Raw genomic sequence first — 17,510 nt, forward strand, 5'->3', positions numbered from 1 at the left:
TTTAGTCTTCTAATAGTTTTAATAAATAAATTTAAACCGTGTTCACTCAACATTTTTTGTTTGTTTAATTTGCTTAGCTGTTTTAAAAGGATCAGATTTGTTTTTTGGTAATTAATTTACCCATTGTTACCGAGGTTTTGCGACTTTTAGGTTCTCTAATTTTATTTTCAGTACTTTTGGTACACTAGTAGAGTTTTAGGACATTTTATACAACTTTTCGAAAACATCTTAAATTATCAGCAATTTTGGAAATATTGGAACCTTAATTTTTCAAACGAGCAATGAGAGATCTTCTTTCTACACCACAATGCTTGTTCCTACCCGCTAAAAAATTTATAATAAGTAGCCAATATAAGAAGCATTTAAAAATCATACTGTCAGAACAAAATTGTTAATTTGTATTATATTTTTGATGGATTATAGAAAACGTGTTATTTATTTGACCACACTAAACAACTCAAGTGAAAGATAATCGAATATGTATTGGGAAAGTTGAGACCTTTTTTACAAATTTTATCTTTCGGCCACAAAAAATCAAAATATTATCAGCAACTGCAGATAAGAAGTGTTTATTTCTGTTGGAATTAAAATTAAATTGTGCTATCTATATGATCGCAACTGTATCTAGTGGTACTATTTAAATAACGCACACCTCCTCAGCGATTTCTGAGAAGACCCCATTCTGAAGATATCCCCGTTGGGAAAGAGCCCATTCTAAGAACATCTGTTACTAATATCATCCCAGTCAAGGCTTACATTAGTGGTATCGATGAAATATTTTTTAGCGTATTTACGTGCATATACAGGGAAAGCCAAAAAATTACAAACTAACTTAATGAATTCTATTTAAAATTTACTTTCAAAATGAATATTTTACGCTATAGTTTCACGGTATGGCTATGAATTATGCATATTTGACCAAAATGTAGAAACCTTTATGTTGGTACTTAAATAGTCAACATTCTATGGGTTTTATTTCAAATGATTAATTGGTGATAATTGACCTAGCTTTTTATATCCATGACCCCAAGTATGCATTATATTCCATAAAAATGAAAAGTCCTATGTGTCAACAAATAAGTACTTGAAAATGACAATTTTTCGAAAAAAAATCGATATGTCCTAAACCATAGAGAAAGACATATTCAACTATCATAAACTTCCTCGTCCACTCCTCGTAATTTTTTTGGCTTCGTTGCTTTCCCCTCGAACTGCGGTCCCTTATTATAAATATCCATCTTTTTTTCCCACCAATATTGGAACCATTTCCGGTAATGTCGTCACTGTCTCTGTTGGCGTCATTATATATGCTGTAGTAGTCGCTAATTCCAGTCTTCAACATACTCTCTCCAGCTGAACCCTATACTTCGATACTTCATAGTTTCTAACCATGCGGGTGCTCCATATAAAATTGCAGATGTGACGGTACTTGCAATTAATTTTCTCTTTTTTGTCTTTGAGCCTTCGAACTTTAGCATTAATCTTGATAGCAAACTTATCATATTGTGTGCTTTTTCTCAGATTTTTCGTACATGCTCCGTCATGCTGGAGTCCTTGACCAACCCATATTCTCAGATGATTTATATTCTTAATGCTCATTACCACTGTGTCTCCCAGTCGAATCTCGCACTTTGTGATATCGCGCCTTCCCTTCAGCAATACCATTTCAGTCTTGGCCTCTATCATGTTCAGTCTCATTTCCCATAATTTCTTACTGATGTTGTTAAAATTGTGGTTAGCTTATTTTTCCAATATCCCTCCGTTTTTTGCTATTACCATGGTAGACAAGTCATCTGCATATGCAATAAATTTCATGCCTCTATCAACCTGAATTTCCATATTTTATCGTATGTCACATACCAAAGTTTTAGACTCAGCATTGATCCTTGCGTTACTTTATTTGACCATTGAATGACAACATTTAACTTTGGATAAGACTAATCGAGCGACAAGCTCTCTTCCAACTGGTTTGGGACAAATTGAAGTAACTGAGCGCACGGGTATGTCCCAAAGTGTCAAATCAGTCGATTGTAGGGGCGTTTTAGGAAAACTAAAACTTCAGGCGAACAACACTCGGGACGTAGATGCATTAAAACTGCAGCCCAAGATCGATTTTCAGTTTTAACAGAGAAAAGGGAACCTACAATTACGGCACCTGGATTGGTGGCAAACTTACAACGGACGCACCTAGTCACTATAGGCCCAGATACTGTTAGAAATCATCCATACGAAGCCAATCTTCATAGTCGAAGATCGCTGAGATATCCACCTGTTTCCAGAAGCAATCGCGTGCAAGATTAGACTGATGTCAACAATATCAAAATTGAAATGGAATTGTTCGGGCTACAGTTTTAACCACTGACAAATCCAGATTTGGATTTCAGCCAGATTCTCGTCGAATAAAAACGTAGACACGGTCTAGAAATGTTGAACGTGTACGACATCTCCAGGAAGCCCATTCATATAGAGATGGCATAATAGTGATACAGGACGGAATAATAATTCACAATAGAACTAAGCTAGTTTTTTCCAAATCGATTCCTAACAGCTCGACAATACGTCGATACCATTCTTGACCCTACAATCTGACCATTTGCTGGCGCTGTTGGCCAAAACTTTCTCCTCATACATGTTAATGCTCGTCCACGTGTCGCCGGTATTATGGCAGACTTGTTGGCCAACGAAGGAATTGTCGCATTGCCATGACCAGCACAATCATCAGATTTGATTCAAATTGAGAATGACTGGGACATGCTTCAAAGAAGAGTTTCGTCACATATGGCCAATATTCACGGTGCCTTTCAATTCCGGAAGCTACTGTCAGAAGAATGGGGAAGGATACCACAAGCGGAAATCGACAATATCATTTTGAGTAAGGACGACAGAATTAGGGCTCTAATTAATAACCGTGGTGGCAATACTTTGTATAAACGTCATCTTTCTCAGTTGTTGAGACTATTTTGTTAAGTTAAAGGAAAGGCGTTTTTAGTTATATTTACAATTTATGAATAACTTAATATAATTTAGAAATCGATCAACAAAAGCTTATTTTCATTGTATATTAAACACTTTCTAACAGCATGAATACATAAGTTTATTTTCTAATTCATTTCAGAAAATTTTCAATCTATTTACAAAAATAGCCTTAAACTTTTCCGACGTGTGCATAAATCGGCCACGCATTCCCGAACTACAGTCAGAAAAAACCGACCCCACCAGACCCAAAAATTAAAAAAACTTAATAACACAAAGTTATCAAACTCGTCCTAGAAGCTACAAGTTTCGAAATAAGCCGGTAGAAATCCATCTTAGTTTGATATATTTTTAAATCCACCCGGTAATCCCCCAGTTAACCGCAGATATTCTTAATGGCTGTTAACCATGAAATAGTGACGTAATTACTCATGGTCAGCTAGTGAGAGATTAGTTTTAGCACATTCCACATTCAGTTGGGCAGTTCGGTTTGAACAACGAAATCGATGTGGATATCGTTGGTTTACGTGGACGTGTATTTTTAGGACTGCGGCCTTTGTTTTGTGTTGTGTTAGTGAGGTTGGACAGTTTTTTGCAAATCGATAAGTTAGTGCTGTTTAAGAAGTATACAGCTGTTGGAAGTATATAATTGGAATTTTAACACTACCAGGTACTAACCAGCACTATCAACCAAACATATCCTAATAGAACATTTACAGAACCGCAGTGTATGTTTTCGTAGAAATCGCAGGTAACCCTGCTTGAGACTAGTAATTAGAGAATTCACCAATTAGCAAAATCATTACCCAGAAACATAGTATAGCGTCTTGCGTTAGCAAAATTTGCAGAACAGGAGACACAGATGGAATTAAATGGATAAAGGTCATATTAAGTATTGATTCTCCCATTCTTCCATGATTATATTCAAACAGCTGTGGTATGATAATGGATGATAATTTAATTGTCTGGAGAAAAAAACACTCTTTGTCTTGTTACAAATTACATTATTAATTGGATTTGGGACCTAGATCTGCTTTTTATAGGCATGTTAATTTGATGCCTTAAGTTCGTCGAGAATTAATGATAGTTGGGTTAAAGTTTATCTTCGTGCAAGTGTTTGCCTAGTTTAATCTGTTGTTAAATCAAATTTTCTCTATCAAGGTAAACACCCAATATAATTCAGCTCGAAAATATCACGATAGTAATAATAACAATAAATCCCCAAAAACTTTTATTTTTGGCGCAAGTGGGACATTCACCGGCCTCGCAAAGGTTCCGCCCACCTTCAAGTACCTGCCTTCAGGCTCAAAGAACTCTCCAAGGGCCTGCTCTCATTTTATCATACTTTCAAAATCAACATTAAGCAAATGCGAAATATCGAGGAATATTGTTTTAGCGGTTTACTCGAGGGCAAATTTTTATTATTTTTACTTTCTGGCTTATTCGATTTCTATGAATCCCCATTCAATTGCAGTGCCCCTATTGAATCTTTGATCACAGCTATACCTGCCAGTAAATAAGCAAACACTAAATTGCATGCGCCAATAAACTCTAAAATGGGAAAATCTTTCGCCTGGTACTAAAATGTTGACAGAAGCTTTTTGCAATAAAAGCGCTCCGGTAACGTGTCAGGCTCTTCCTATTGTTGAATTAAATCAACAAGCTATTTCGTTCGCCTCTATGCCATCAAAGTATCTCGCATGTGTACGCAGATAAAGCGTATTATTCCCGTTAACAATGGTTTACAACATATTTAGCGCCCTAGAAACAAAATGGGATAATGGTAACAATAATGAATATTAATAATAATTTCGCCACATCATTGAACACAGAAGAAGTCTCTCTAGTTACACGTGCATTTGATTATAATAGTATTGTCAGTTTATTTGAGATTTTTGGTTTTTGTTTGGACTACTCGTATCACTTCAATTAAATCCGAATTGCATCATGGAAATTTGATAAAACTACGAAAATAAGAACGATGCACCATTATAAAGATACATCGGATGTTACAGAATCATACCCTTACATCTTTGAATTCTGAATTAATTTACATCCGATGTTTCCATCCACACAATGAAAATTGCAGCAATACATTGGATGTTGCAAAATCCTGCTCTTAGTTTCACAAATTTACATTAATAAATGTTGCTGCGTCATTTTGAATATTCATGCAGGTTTCTAAGTGGTCATGTTCTTTACTGGATGTAAAAAGCCTTCAGACGAACAGTCTGAACCCAATCTAAAAACCCTTTATGCAGAGATGCTATATTTCATCAAGATTTCGAGTCGTACGGAGCCACTTTGGTGCCTTATTTTTGAAATTTGGAAAATAATTCACTTCGCTTCCATATATTTTTATTAGTTAATGTTGTTCCAGTGTAAGAAACACATATTTTTCGCGTTCTTTTTTTTCCCAATGGCAAGTGAAATTTCCTTCTTAGGTCACGAAATAAACTCTTCTTACAATCCTTGACACTACATTAATTTTACTAGAGTAATGAAATCAGTCTTTTCAGTAGCGATTTTGGAGCTGTCTAAAAATTGAAAAAAGAATTCGAAAATATCTACAAATTCGTCGAGAACAAGGTACCCCAGTGACTTTAGTAGGAATTTGATAGCCTAAAATCCTACTTCAAAGCCCGAAATTAACGAACTGCTTTTACTTGAACCCTTAAAAAACATTTTTTTTTTAAATTAATATCATAATGTTACAATCTGTCACTATTATTTTGGGACATTTAGTAACTTGTTTGTATAATTAAAATTAAATACAATAGGTAGAGGGAGACTAACTGTTTAATCTCCCTATTTATCTGTTAAATCTGTAACTCAATTCTAAAAAATTGTATCTATTTAATCTGTGAGAGTAATTGTTGGAGTCCACTAAGTTTATAGCCAGGTGATTTTGATGCCTATTAAGGCGTAGAATGTACTTTTTTGAGTGGTTTTCAATTTCTTCTCGTATTGTGGGTACCTTTAAATCATTATGTAGGGTCTCATTGCTCACATACCATGGTGGTTTTGCTGACATTCGCAATGTTTTTGATTGGTCCTTAAAAAACATAAGATATTATATTTCTTCGGGTACGCATGACCTCAACCTCACATCATTAAAAAAAAATTGTCAAAAAGTATCACCGCATGAAGGTGTAAATGGCAACAGGGCAAGTTTCTCTTGTCACAAAACGTGACTGCTCAACTCTGATTGATTGGAAGGCATCGTAGGTATTGCTGATATTGTAGCCATTACAACGTTGTCAATGTGCTTGTTTTTCTATGAGAGATTCTTGTTAAAACTGGGTCAAACAATGCTAATTAGATATACCGGTTTTCTCCCTCACATTCTACATTTATAAATTACTCTTTATTCAGGTCGATCTAATGCCATATTTAAAGTTTTACGCTGGACTTCTAACGGGTGATCATTAAAAATACGTCCGCAAAAGGCGATGAACCATAAACGTGGGGCGTTGATTAGGCCACTTGTCGTTTCCCATCAAACCTCTGACCAATAGATAACGGATGATGAGTCAAACTGACACATATCTCTGATGTTAAAACCCCTCTTGAGATGTTTGTTTATGATTATCTTCATAACCTTTTCTTGCTTAACGGAAATACCGAACTTTTGCGATTAATTTCGATTTCTACTAATATTCGCCTGCGAAAATTTTCCACTTCAGTGGCGATAACAAAAAAGATCGAAACTTTCACTTACAGTCTAGGAGCTTCTAATTCCATCGATTAGCGAACTGTCGTCCTCAGCGTTGTAGATATTATGCCCATCCAACCGAAATTAAATAATTTCTTCCCCATTAGAGGCCCCACTCTCGCTTAATATCGACACATTTTCCGGGGGTTATCAGGATATTAAACTTTCAATATAGTCCTGACAGGTTAACGTAAACCTCTTACGGACCTTAAAAGGAGTCTTGCTTCAATGGCAATGATCGTCAAGGGGATATGGTGCGTAATCAGATTACTGGGAAATTTATGAGGCCATGGCAAAATGTATGTGTATGCCGCTCTGGCCCTATCTAAATAACTTAACTTTAATTCGGTTCCGGTTCTTGAAATTATGATTATGCCGTACTTATGTTGTCCTTTCGGATTTGGGCTAAGGCTTACTTGGAGGATACGGTCGGGTCTCAGCTCCGAGACTGTTTTTAGTGCGACAAAAGTGAATCTTAATTGAATCTAGTGAAGGAGCTAAAACCGCACAATTATTCAACTTTTCTTTTAATGGCAACAGTAGTTGTTCTTTTGAGTGTTTCATTTCAATTGGCTTATCAAATATAGTCCAAGTAAAAAATCGTCGATATCCTAGACTCAATTGTGAGGTAAAATATAGGGCAAAGACAACAGTGCGATGATGGGTCGTGATTAAATTTACGTTGAGAGGTCTCTTTATGTTATACCATCTTTGCTTACACGACTTCTCCGGCCAATTAGGGGGAAGTGGAGAGATTGATAGGCACTTTAGATCTAAGTGAATAACTCGATTTTATCGAAGAGGAGGCAACTATAACGAAATTTAATAAACTCCGCGCTGGAAATGTTAGGGCGATGAAGCGCATCAAGAGTCAAATTGCGTTACATCGCTAATTAGTGCTAATCAGTGCTTTCTAACAATAAATTTTGGTTTTTATTTCCATGATGTTCAATAGGCAATGGAGAAAAATACTAAATATTTAAACCAACTTTTCAATTGGTCCCACAGAGGCCGCTGACACAAAGGTGATAACATAGGTACCACAAATATTTAAATGAAGTTATACACTTGGGTGTAGACCCATTAGTTGGATTTACCATATTAAGCATTGTCCTTGCTTTATGAAGGTTGTTGCTGTTATCCGTACGTATTTGTATATTTCTCAGCGTCATTTCTCATTGTTATACATTTGCAAATTATTTTCCTTTATGGCTTTATTATATAGATACCCATATATGATGTTTTTCTCCTTGTTCAATGCCACTAGAAAGGAAATTTTGTTTCCGATAAAATAGCAATAACACAGCAATATAATATATGAACGAATAAAAATACAGTATCACATTCATGATGGCCATAAAGGTATAATGAGAAGTTTTATGGAATTTTAAGTTCTACTAACCGACAAATTTATAATGTCAGTAATTAACTTGCCAAGTTCTTCAAAAACAACATTTACTTTTCATTAAATCTTTTGTTCCAAATCGTATGACCTTCCGTTAAATACGTTATATTTTCATAAATGTTCTCGTTTCGCTTTAAGGCTCAAAGCATCATCATTTTGAACCAGATTTATATATTCATTAGCGAGTTTACTCATTCAACATTCATCACCAGCAAACTATTGAATCACAGATCTCTCCCTGCAAATTCCATCTAAATATTTACAGAGATCTAAAGTTGAAAAATATGGCAACAAATATAAAATTGCAACAGCTGACGCTGACGATTGCTCAGAGAAATGGAAAATATTTAATAGGTATATTACACAATAAATGCGGTAAGTAGAAGCTATTACCGCATACGAGTGAAGTTTGAAAACCGGGGCGGTGAGGTTTGCGATCACTCGAGGACGCTAAAAACAGAATACCCGCCGCATCCTATAGCGTGTCCATTAAACATCTGAAAAAAGTTCAGGGGGTTATTCCCTAAACTGTTCTAAAAATACTTTATCCTTTGATGATTTTGGAAAAGCCTTTTTGTTCCGAAGATGCGATAATATAAGATATATAAAATCGGTGGATCGGTCGAGGTGGACCTCGTTTATGGCCTGCTCGATCCCCGGACATAAATCCACTAGTTTATTTCCATGAAGGCATCTAAAGAAATCACTTTATAATACTCCAGTGCAAAATGTGGAATATTTAAAAAATCGGATCATTGCTGGATGTAACTCAATGAGAAACCACCCCCCGTGTTGTTGAACGAGTTCGGCACTCGATGAGGAGAAGATTAGATTCTTTCATTCTAGTGGAGGTAGCCATTTCCTTTCAACACTTCTTGTAAATTAAGAAACTTTACATATAATATTTAGATGTGAAATGTTGCTATTGTGAAAACATTTTCTCGCTCTATATCTTCGGAACAAAGACGTTTTTCAAAAATCATTAAAAAATAAAATATCGTTAGAATAGTCTAGAGAATGTAGCCTGAATTGTAGCCGTATGTTTAGTGGACACCCTGTATAATGCAAGGTGATTCATTAAAAGCGGGACAAACGAAAGCTTAATATACTGTATGCCATGTGGTGACGAGTAGAGAAAATATACTTTATCCAAAAGTTGATAGTTTCAGATATATACAGAATGTTGAAGGTTTCAATTCCTTTTGTTGCCGTTATTTTGAAAATTCCTTGGTTAGACACTTAAAAATTTTGTAAAATTATATTTTTTAGGTGACGATTTATGTTTACTAGAAAATGAAAATAAACTTGGTTTGTTTCACTTTTGATTTCTCATATTATCAAATTTAAATATGGTATTCGTTAAATCGATTTTGCTCGAAAACGAATCGGGATATCGAAATGAAACAAGAATACGTAATTAATGGAAAACTAACTACTCTTTTAGATTTTCATTCAAATTTAACGTTAAACAAAAAGAGTAGACAATTAGTAACTGTAAAATCTGCAAAATTGGCCATAAATGGTGCCCTCTATTGACAACGCGGAAATTAGTAAACGTATATTATTCGTTATCTGAAAAAATATAATATACAAATGTTAAAATGTCTAACCTAGATATTGTCAGAATAATGCAAAAAAATGAATTAAAATTCAAACTTTCAATACCGCGTATATCTGATACTATCTACTTTCCGTTAAGCCATATTTGCTCCAATCGTCACCAATTGATATATAGTACCTCCACTTGTCGGTTGTTTCATTGTTAATGAATCATCCTATATATGTTTTCAAGGAGTTCTGTTCATGACGACTCGCCATGCGGTAGTTTAAAATTATCGCACAGCCTGCAATGATTTGTGAATAATATTTTGTCGCGAGAAACTGTCTGAAATTCGGAACATACTGAATAAAAAATTTATGAAAAATAAAAGGCATTAACTGCTTGGACCTTAAAACTAAATCACTGCCGGGATATTAATGGTTGATTTACTTGTTTGCTATGGAAACTAGGAGCAACCTGACGAAAACAGGCTTATATCCTTATCTGGGCGCTGGCAAGCGATACGAACCGAAACTATGAGGATATCGAGGGTGTTTCGATATCACTTTTGAACCAGCAACAATTCAATATCCTTACACTGCTAGAAATAACTATATTTCAATCGAGAATATGTTTTTTTAGGATTTGGCAAATATGAAGGAACTCGTTGTAACAGTCACGTTCCTGGCCTTCCTTCAAACGAGTAGCTGTTTCACGAGTAAGTCCAACAATCTCACTGAATTTTAACAACAAATTTAATTAGAAAACACATGTACCATGTGTTGTTCCGAAAGTATTACAAAAACTCGAGGACTCTCCCTCAAGTGATGGCATGATCCAATTATCACAATGTTATGTGGCATTCCCCTTTTTATGTATATTATGTCAGCTTTGAAACATTTACATTTCGGCCACATAACAAACACTTTAACCAGATAAATAGTAGACAATCATGCTTTGCAAAGAGGAACGTGTTCCTTTGAAAGTCAAGGTTAAACTAATTCAGACAATGATGTTGTTAGATATAATATTCGTAGTTCTATTGCAAGTTGGTCTTCATACGAAGAGAGTTTTTGAATGCATAACAAAAATTACCGGATCTAAATTGGATAATTTTTTATTTAAATTGTTTTATTTGTGTTGAAAGAATTACACAAAAACAAACAGAAAGTACCTGAAACATCAGCTCAATTTGCAACTCAAGTTGGAGGTTCGACATTTCAAGAAAATTTATAAATGAGATCGTTGCTTGGAAATCGGAAGCTTCAAAAAGTCCCTTTTAGGAAAAGAGGGGCCTCTATCCTCTCATAAAATAATTCAAATATGAGCCCAATTCGCATGTGTAGATGGAAGTTGTGGATAGACGTTATTTGATAGAAGTACTAGGGTATCATAGAGGCTCGAAATTTGCGAATATATCATCGCACAGTTTCGCCACAATTTAAACTTTCTCGTTACACTTGTAGACCTGAAAATAAGGGACACTTTGTATAGAGGAATAAGGGGAGAAATTAATGTTTTTTTCATTTTTCCCTATACCGCTGTTCCAACATTTCCTGTGTCGCGATCAGGCTAAGAAGTGCTTTAAATTTAGTTACAGCATAGAAAGTAAAATTATCCAGAATTGCAATTATTCTAGTAAATATTGAAGGAAATCAGGCCAAAAATTAACGAATTTTTTAGAATATGGAAGATCGTGTAAAGATATAGGCTGTCGAGGCAACGAAGAATGTGTCATGCAAACTGACCCTTGTTCATATTACCAACGACAAGGAGAATGTGGCGCGTAGGTATTTCTGCAAACTTATACATATTAATAATAAAGTGTGATCATTAACAAAAACCTCGTAGTAGGGGATGAACCGTGAACGTAGGGCGTTGATTAACCCATTTACTCTTTATCATCAAACGTCTGAAGTTAACGATAGATAAAAGATGAATTTATCCACGACGTGCCTATGATATTAGGTTTTTTTTAATGATCACCAGTTATTTCAAAACATTAACTTAATAAATAACCACCAAGTAGAGAGTTCAATTTGGCATTATAACCAATCGTGATTCTGACATTATTCCCTCTCTATTCTAAAATAAAAAATCGTCAAAATTATATATTTTCACACATCTTCGCGTGTTCACTAACTTTTTCAGTAACAGAATGTTGGTTCTTGAATTAAATACTAATGGCGTGTTTCACTGGCCGTGGTAGGGCAGTGTGAAGGTATCTGTATGTTTAAATTAGCTAAGTAATTACGGCTAGCGGAAAACGCTCTGAGGGAATCGCAATACATTTTTAAGAAATTCTCACCCCCTCACTTGGCAATTTTCATCCCTTATTGCTTTTTTCTACAGGTATCCCACGTGCCAGAAAAAAACAGGCAATACTGCCAGGACATGCTCCACTTACGTTTGTCCTCCCAGTCAGGTTTGCAAAATGGACGGAGACACGCCCAAATGTATAAACGACGCTTCCAAATGTAAGGATTTTATTATTGCCCTCCCATTTAGAAGAAATCGCTTTATCAAATTTCTTCGAATCCCAATAAAATAAACACAACTTTATTTCCCATTATCTGCAACAACGTAAATAGACCCTAATCAGATTAAACGGAACGAAATGGAGAAACCAGAGCAAGATAAAGGCAAATAAATTTGAGTCGTAATTTGTTTTTAGCCTAAGGCGGACTTTTTTTTTCATCTTGTCTTATCATTTAATTTTCGTGCTGAAATTTTAGCTGGACTCGTGCATTACGACACTCACGCAGCGAATGCCCCATTAAACCCGAATAGCGCTCCCAGTGCTCCACCCGCAAACGGGGAAAGCAATATTTACCCTCCAGTTCCCAGGGGTGAAACCACTCCGAGACCTAACGTCAGACCAGCTGGTGGTAGTGGGGGATACCAAGGTGGAGCAATCGGGTCTGGGTATCCTGGTTATCCGCAACAGAGTGGCGGATATCCTCAACAGGGTGGCGGATATCCTCAACATGGAGGCGGGTATTCTCAGCCAGGTCAATATCCTCAAGGGGGGTACCAAGGATATCCTCAAGGAGGATACAATCAAGGTAGCTTATAGTACAATACATATATCGCTACTAAAAATTTAACTCAAACGAATAAATTTCGTTTGAAATTGAGTGGTGAGAGTTATGAGCCAACCACCAGTAAGATTGATTCAGACATCTTCAGACTAGAGGTTCTATATTTACCTTGAAAGTGGAAATATTTTGAGGGATAATCTGAATGGACTCTCATCAATCAAATCTAAATGGAAGCAGTACGATCTTTACGAGAACTATGTTGCCATAGGAGTTGCCTCTATCTTGTTCGCCTGCGTTCCATTTCGTTGAACGATTCCCTCTGTGCATATTCCATTTTTGTTTCTCTAACTTTTCACATTCGGTCTTCTATCTATTTTCCATTTTGCTTCGAAGTAATTTGTAATTAATTTTCATCTAGTTCGCGAGACAAGAGCAATATTTAGCCCCACTTTAATTAGCGTTCCCCTGTTTTTGATAAGCTCAACCACAGGTGGGAGTAAGATATACATATACAAGGCGGCCCATCGAAAACTTTGCAGCTCGATTTTCAGTATTTAAAATGAAAATGTGTAAAAACGCTCGATTTCACAATGAGGATAGGAAAACCTTTAAAAGTGAGATATCACTCAATCGTCTTGACGCAGACGAGTTTGGTTCCTCAAATTTAAAAGGGCACGTTTATTTATTTGTTTTTTTTTCCTTAAAAAGGTGAGAAATGGAAAAAAAATGTTCACATTACTTCTTTGATCAATGTATCAAATTGTGGAAATAACCGCCATTAACCTCCATACAATAAAATAAATTTTGCTCAAGGCGTTGTTTTACATTACGTAACATTTCAGATGTAATTTAGCAGCATTCATGAATTTCACGATTAAGGGTAAAACTCACCTTCGTCAAAATGATTCACTAATCTCTCACATTTATTATTGGCATATAATCCGGCTCTTATTGTGATAAATTAATTATTAACTAAAAACTTTTTTTCCAACAAACTTGGACAAACTGTCATATCAACGTGGATAATGGTAGTGAGTTCAAACTGGGAGGCTATAATCAGGGTACAACTACCTTTCGAATGAGGTATCACTTGAAAGCTTCTCCTGATAGAAACTTTAGGGGAACCGTCATCCCAATTCAGGGGTTGAAGTAAATGGATTGAAAATACAATAGGAAATCGGTCCTCTCGAAGTAAAAATCTATTAATTTGAGCGTTTTTACATATTTCCATTTTAAAGATTGAAAATCAAGTGGTTAAGTTTTTGTTGGGCTACCCTGTATGTGTGATTAACGAGGTGCGTAAGATTTTATGTATTCAATTTTCAACGATATATTAAATCTGCCACGGCCGTGGCAATATATTCCAAACATAGATAGTTACACTTTCAGCAATTAGAGGATTACAATCCTGGCAAAATCGAAACGAGATATTGAGTTAGAATACCTGTAAAATAATTTTAGTCTAACTTGTGCATGCATTTATCGGCCAATTTAAAATCAATAGTTTGTTCTATCAAAAATAGAACTCTACTTGTCTGCATGTGTCTGTAACATGTAAATCGTGAAACCAAAGAAGATAAATGAATCAGTAAATTTTTAACAAGAATTTTATACGCAGCAATTGATTATTGCTTCAATATCTTTCTTCCAAAACTTAAGGGAAAACGCACCAGAATGAAAATGGTCTTTCACCTAACAAGTGCGGAAAACGATAGATACGTTACCGCATGCTGATCGCAGATGAAGCGGAATTAGGTTAGCATTTGAGTGCAGTAATAGCTATTTATCTATGATAATGTTATCTTAATATTCTGCATTTCACATTCAAGAATATTTCAGATATAAGGCGATATAATCCTCGTTTAATGTAAGATTATTCGCAGGCATATTCTGTGCATAAGCAAGAAGATTACAAAGTGAACTCACATTCCTTAAAATTGTCCTAGGGATAATGAATATTCTCAATAGTATACTCCTCGAATATTAAAAGAACAAATCCGGGATACTTAACATGAAGATTTCGTTTTAATCGGCACAAATACAAAAACGTTATCGTTCTAATCTACCTCTCAGATGCACCCGATATACGTAGGTGAACTTTCATCATGTCGAAATACCGTCGAAGCGACGTTCATCATAGAGATTGTCCGCGTGTAAATATGCGACATTTGACGAATGTCGCGTGGACGTCGAACCACGACTTTAACTCAAAGTAATTTGACGACCTGAATTTAGAAATGCGTGCGACATCAAAAAATCGAACAAGTTCTAGTCAGTTTTTGCCAGATGATGGACAAGTGTCCTCTGACCTTATAGCGCGTTTATCGAACCCCACAATTATCTTGGTCAACAAAGACATTGTAATACATTTCTATAAATGTATTTTTTCTCTTTTTCTAGTTTGACCTACCTTTTGTCCATGACCCACTAATTTGGTAGTTAACATATATGCCTAAAATTTGGTTTATTTCCCAAATTTTCTGGCGGGAAAACAGCTTTTCTATAATTGAGGCGATTACTTTACATTTTATGTGGCTTTAAATATCCTTTAGGTGGTCAGCACCAATACCCGGGTGGATACCAAGGTGGCTACGGCCAAGGCGGCTACAACCCATACCAACAATACCCTCAGAAAAGTTCTGGTAGCTCTTTGACAGACAAAATCACCACAAGTCTCAAGCAAATAGGTACTAACTTCCTTAAAGACTATATTACTAAGGCAATAAGTGGTTGAGATTGCAACTAACATACCAAAAACTAGAGATTAATTAGTTTTTAGACAAATGATATTTAATATTTATTCTTTACGGGGAGAAAGTCTCTAATAACGGTTTTATTTCCAGGGTTATTCTACGTTGTGTTAAGCTATTATCTTGCCAGGAATTACCAACTGTAAGAGCTTCCCCTTTGTTGCATTTAGTTGTTACAAGACTGTGTATATAAGTATTGTTTAAAGTTCACCCTCAGTTAATACCTAACATTCCTTTGTGTTTTGATTTTACTTATGATAACTATACTAAACTATCTCAGGTACTTCGGTAGGTATGTTGTGGTTGACTCGTGTACATAGGCTTTGGTGGTAGCTTTTTTTTGAGTAATTTTCGTAGAATAACCTTGGCAAGCTTTCTCTGTACTCGTTGTTTATGAGTGATTTCAATCCATGCAGCTTTAAGTCTCGCTTCCATTAAATTTCTGAACTTTCATATTTAGTCCATGTCATCAGAAATCATAAAAATATTCACTCATTTTTTTAATAGTGGCTGATTTCCAATTCATTGCAAGTTTAATAACATACGTATGGGACTTTGACCCACCATTTATTGCAGCCATTTAAATACGCCTCAATTAATCATGCTTTGATGTTTTCTTTGGTTTGTTTTTATTGTTACTATCAACATTTAAGAATTAAGCGAAACGATATTTTAGATACTCGTAGTCATATAACTTTTATTGTAGTTAACGGAAGCTAATTAGTTCTAAATATTGCAAACCTGTACTCATAGCAATAATTAATACTCACTGTTCCGGTCATCTTTAAACCTCGAATAAAAAAGTGCTAAATTTTAAACAGAGATATTTTGATTTCTATTAGGTACTTATACAGTTGACGTATCAGGTTTGTTTCTTTATGTGAACTCATGATTAGTTGATATATTGTGTTTGTAAAACACACTATATCAACTCTGTTCCAAACGTGTAATTGACCCTGCAACCTAACATTTTTCCGATGCACCAAACGAGCAGTCAATATAACAAAAATTACATCTCAAAATCAACCCTTGAAAATTCGTGGTCATGCAATAGCCTAATCGTCCATCTCCATCAGATTTAACCAGGCACCTATCAAAATTCGATATATTGCTTAGAATTTTTAAGGAAAAGAGGTAGGTACCGTCTGAGTAACTTTTCGGATCTTGTGATTTTATTGGCGTTGAGAGTAGATGCACCAAATAGCTACGAACCCTTATCAACGTAGACAGTTGCTTTACGATATACGCACATTGGAAAGGTCTAAGGAAATTTTTTTAAGTACAGTGTGTCCGGATTAAGGATTTAACACTTTCGTAAAACCTTTATTTCTTAATCGATTTTGACGTTTTTTTTTGTTAATTAGATATTCAAAATGCGCATTCGTCTAATGGATACGATCCCTCTTTACCCATAATCATAACCAATTGCGTGCATTTTTATGGGATCAAATTTCGGAAAATACTATTAGGGATTTTTTTGGGATAAAAACGAAAACAGATTCTTAATTAGAATGACCTAAAACTTACCTGTTCCGATTTTCATTTTTCTACTGTAAAGGATTTTCGAGAAAATCAATAAAACATGTTTTTTACGTAGACAAATTTTAAAATTGGCAAAAAAATTTATTTTAACAATAATTAACTAAATTTTGATATTTTCAATTAATCCCCCAAATTCTCGTATACATTTTTCAATACGTCGACGATTATTTCTCAGTACTTTACTTAGTTTGTTGTGGAGTTATGCTCTGACAAGTCTCTCTAATACGCGCACAAAGCTCTTCTCGGGTCCGGGGTCTTGTGGAATAAACTTTATTTTTTATTGTTCCCCAAACGAAAAAATCCATGGGTGTGATATCCGGAGATCGTGGTGGCCAACGAGTAAGAGGACTATTTCGTCCGATCCAGTGATTGGGAAAATTATCATTTAACCAATTTCTCACATTAACCGCATTATGAATGGGCGCTCCATCAAGTTGTAAATGTAAATTGTAGTGATAACTCAGGGGAAGCTCATCAAGTGCGTCACTAAACTCATTTTGTAAGAACCTCAGGAAACGAGCAGCATTCAAATTTTCGTTGAAAA

General features: G+C 35.3%; 1 protein-coding gene across 4 annotated transcripts; it reads left to right on the forward strand.

The window, feature by feature from the left end:
* Positions 1-3,424: 3,424 nt before the first annotated feature.
* Mnr (Membrane-bound Notch regulator) lies at positions 3,425-16,242 on the forward strand. 4 transcript variants are annotated; one of them, XM_066281632.1, is made up of 7 exons: positions 3,425-3,701; positions 10,276-10,351; positions 11,317-11,419; positions 11,986-12,110; positions 12,369-12,698; positions 15,227-15,361; positions 15,518-16,242. In XM_066281632.1, exons 2-7 carry the CDS (start codon positions 10,288-10,290, stop codon positions 15,568-15,570), a joined length of 810 nt encoding a protein of 269 aa, XP_066137729.1. In that variant the 5' UTR covers positions 3,425-3,701; positions 10,276-10,287; the 3' UTR covers positions 15,571-16,242. The 4 variants fall into 4 exon arrangements, with proteins under 4 accessions (XP_066137729.1, XP_066137728.1, XP_066137732.1 ...); XM_066281631.1 differs by having other exon boundaries at positions 3,425-3,643; XM_066281635.1 differs by having other exon boundaries at positions 3,428-3,579.
* Positions 16,243-17,510: the final 1,268 nt, after the last annotated feature.

This window comes from Euwallacea fornicatus, chromosome 4 (genome assembly GCF_040115645.1).
Source record: "Euwallacea fornicatus isolate EFF26 chromosome 4, ASM4011564v1, whole genome shotgun sequence".
Lineage (NCBI taxonomy): Eukaryota > Metazoa > Arthropoda > Insecta > Coleoptera > Curculionidae > Euwallacea > Euwallacea fornicatus.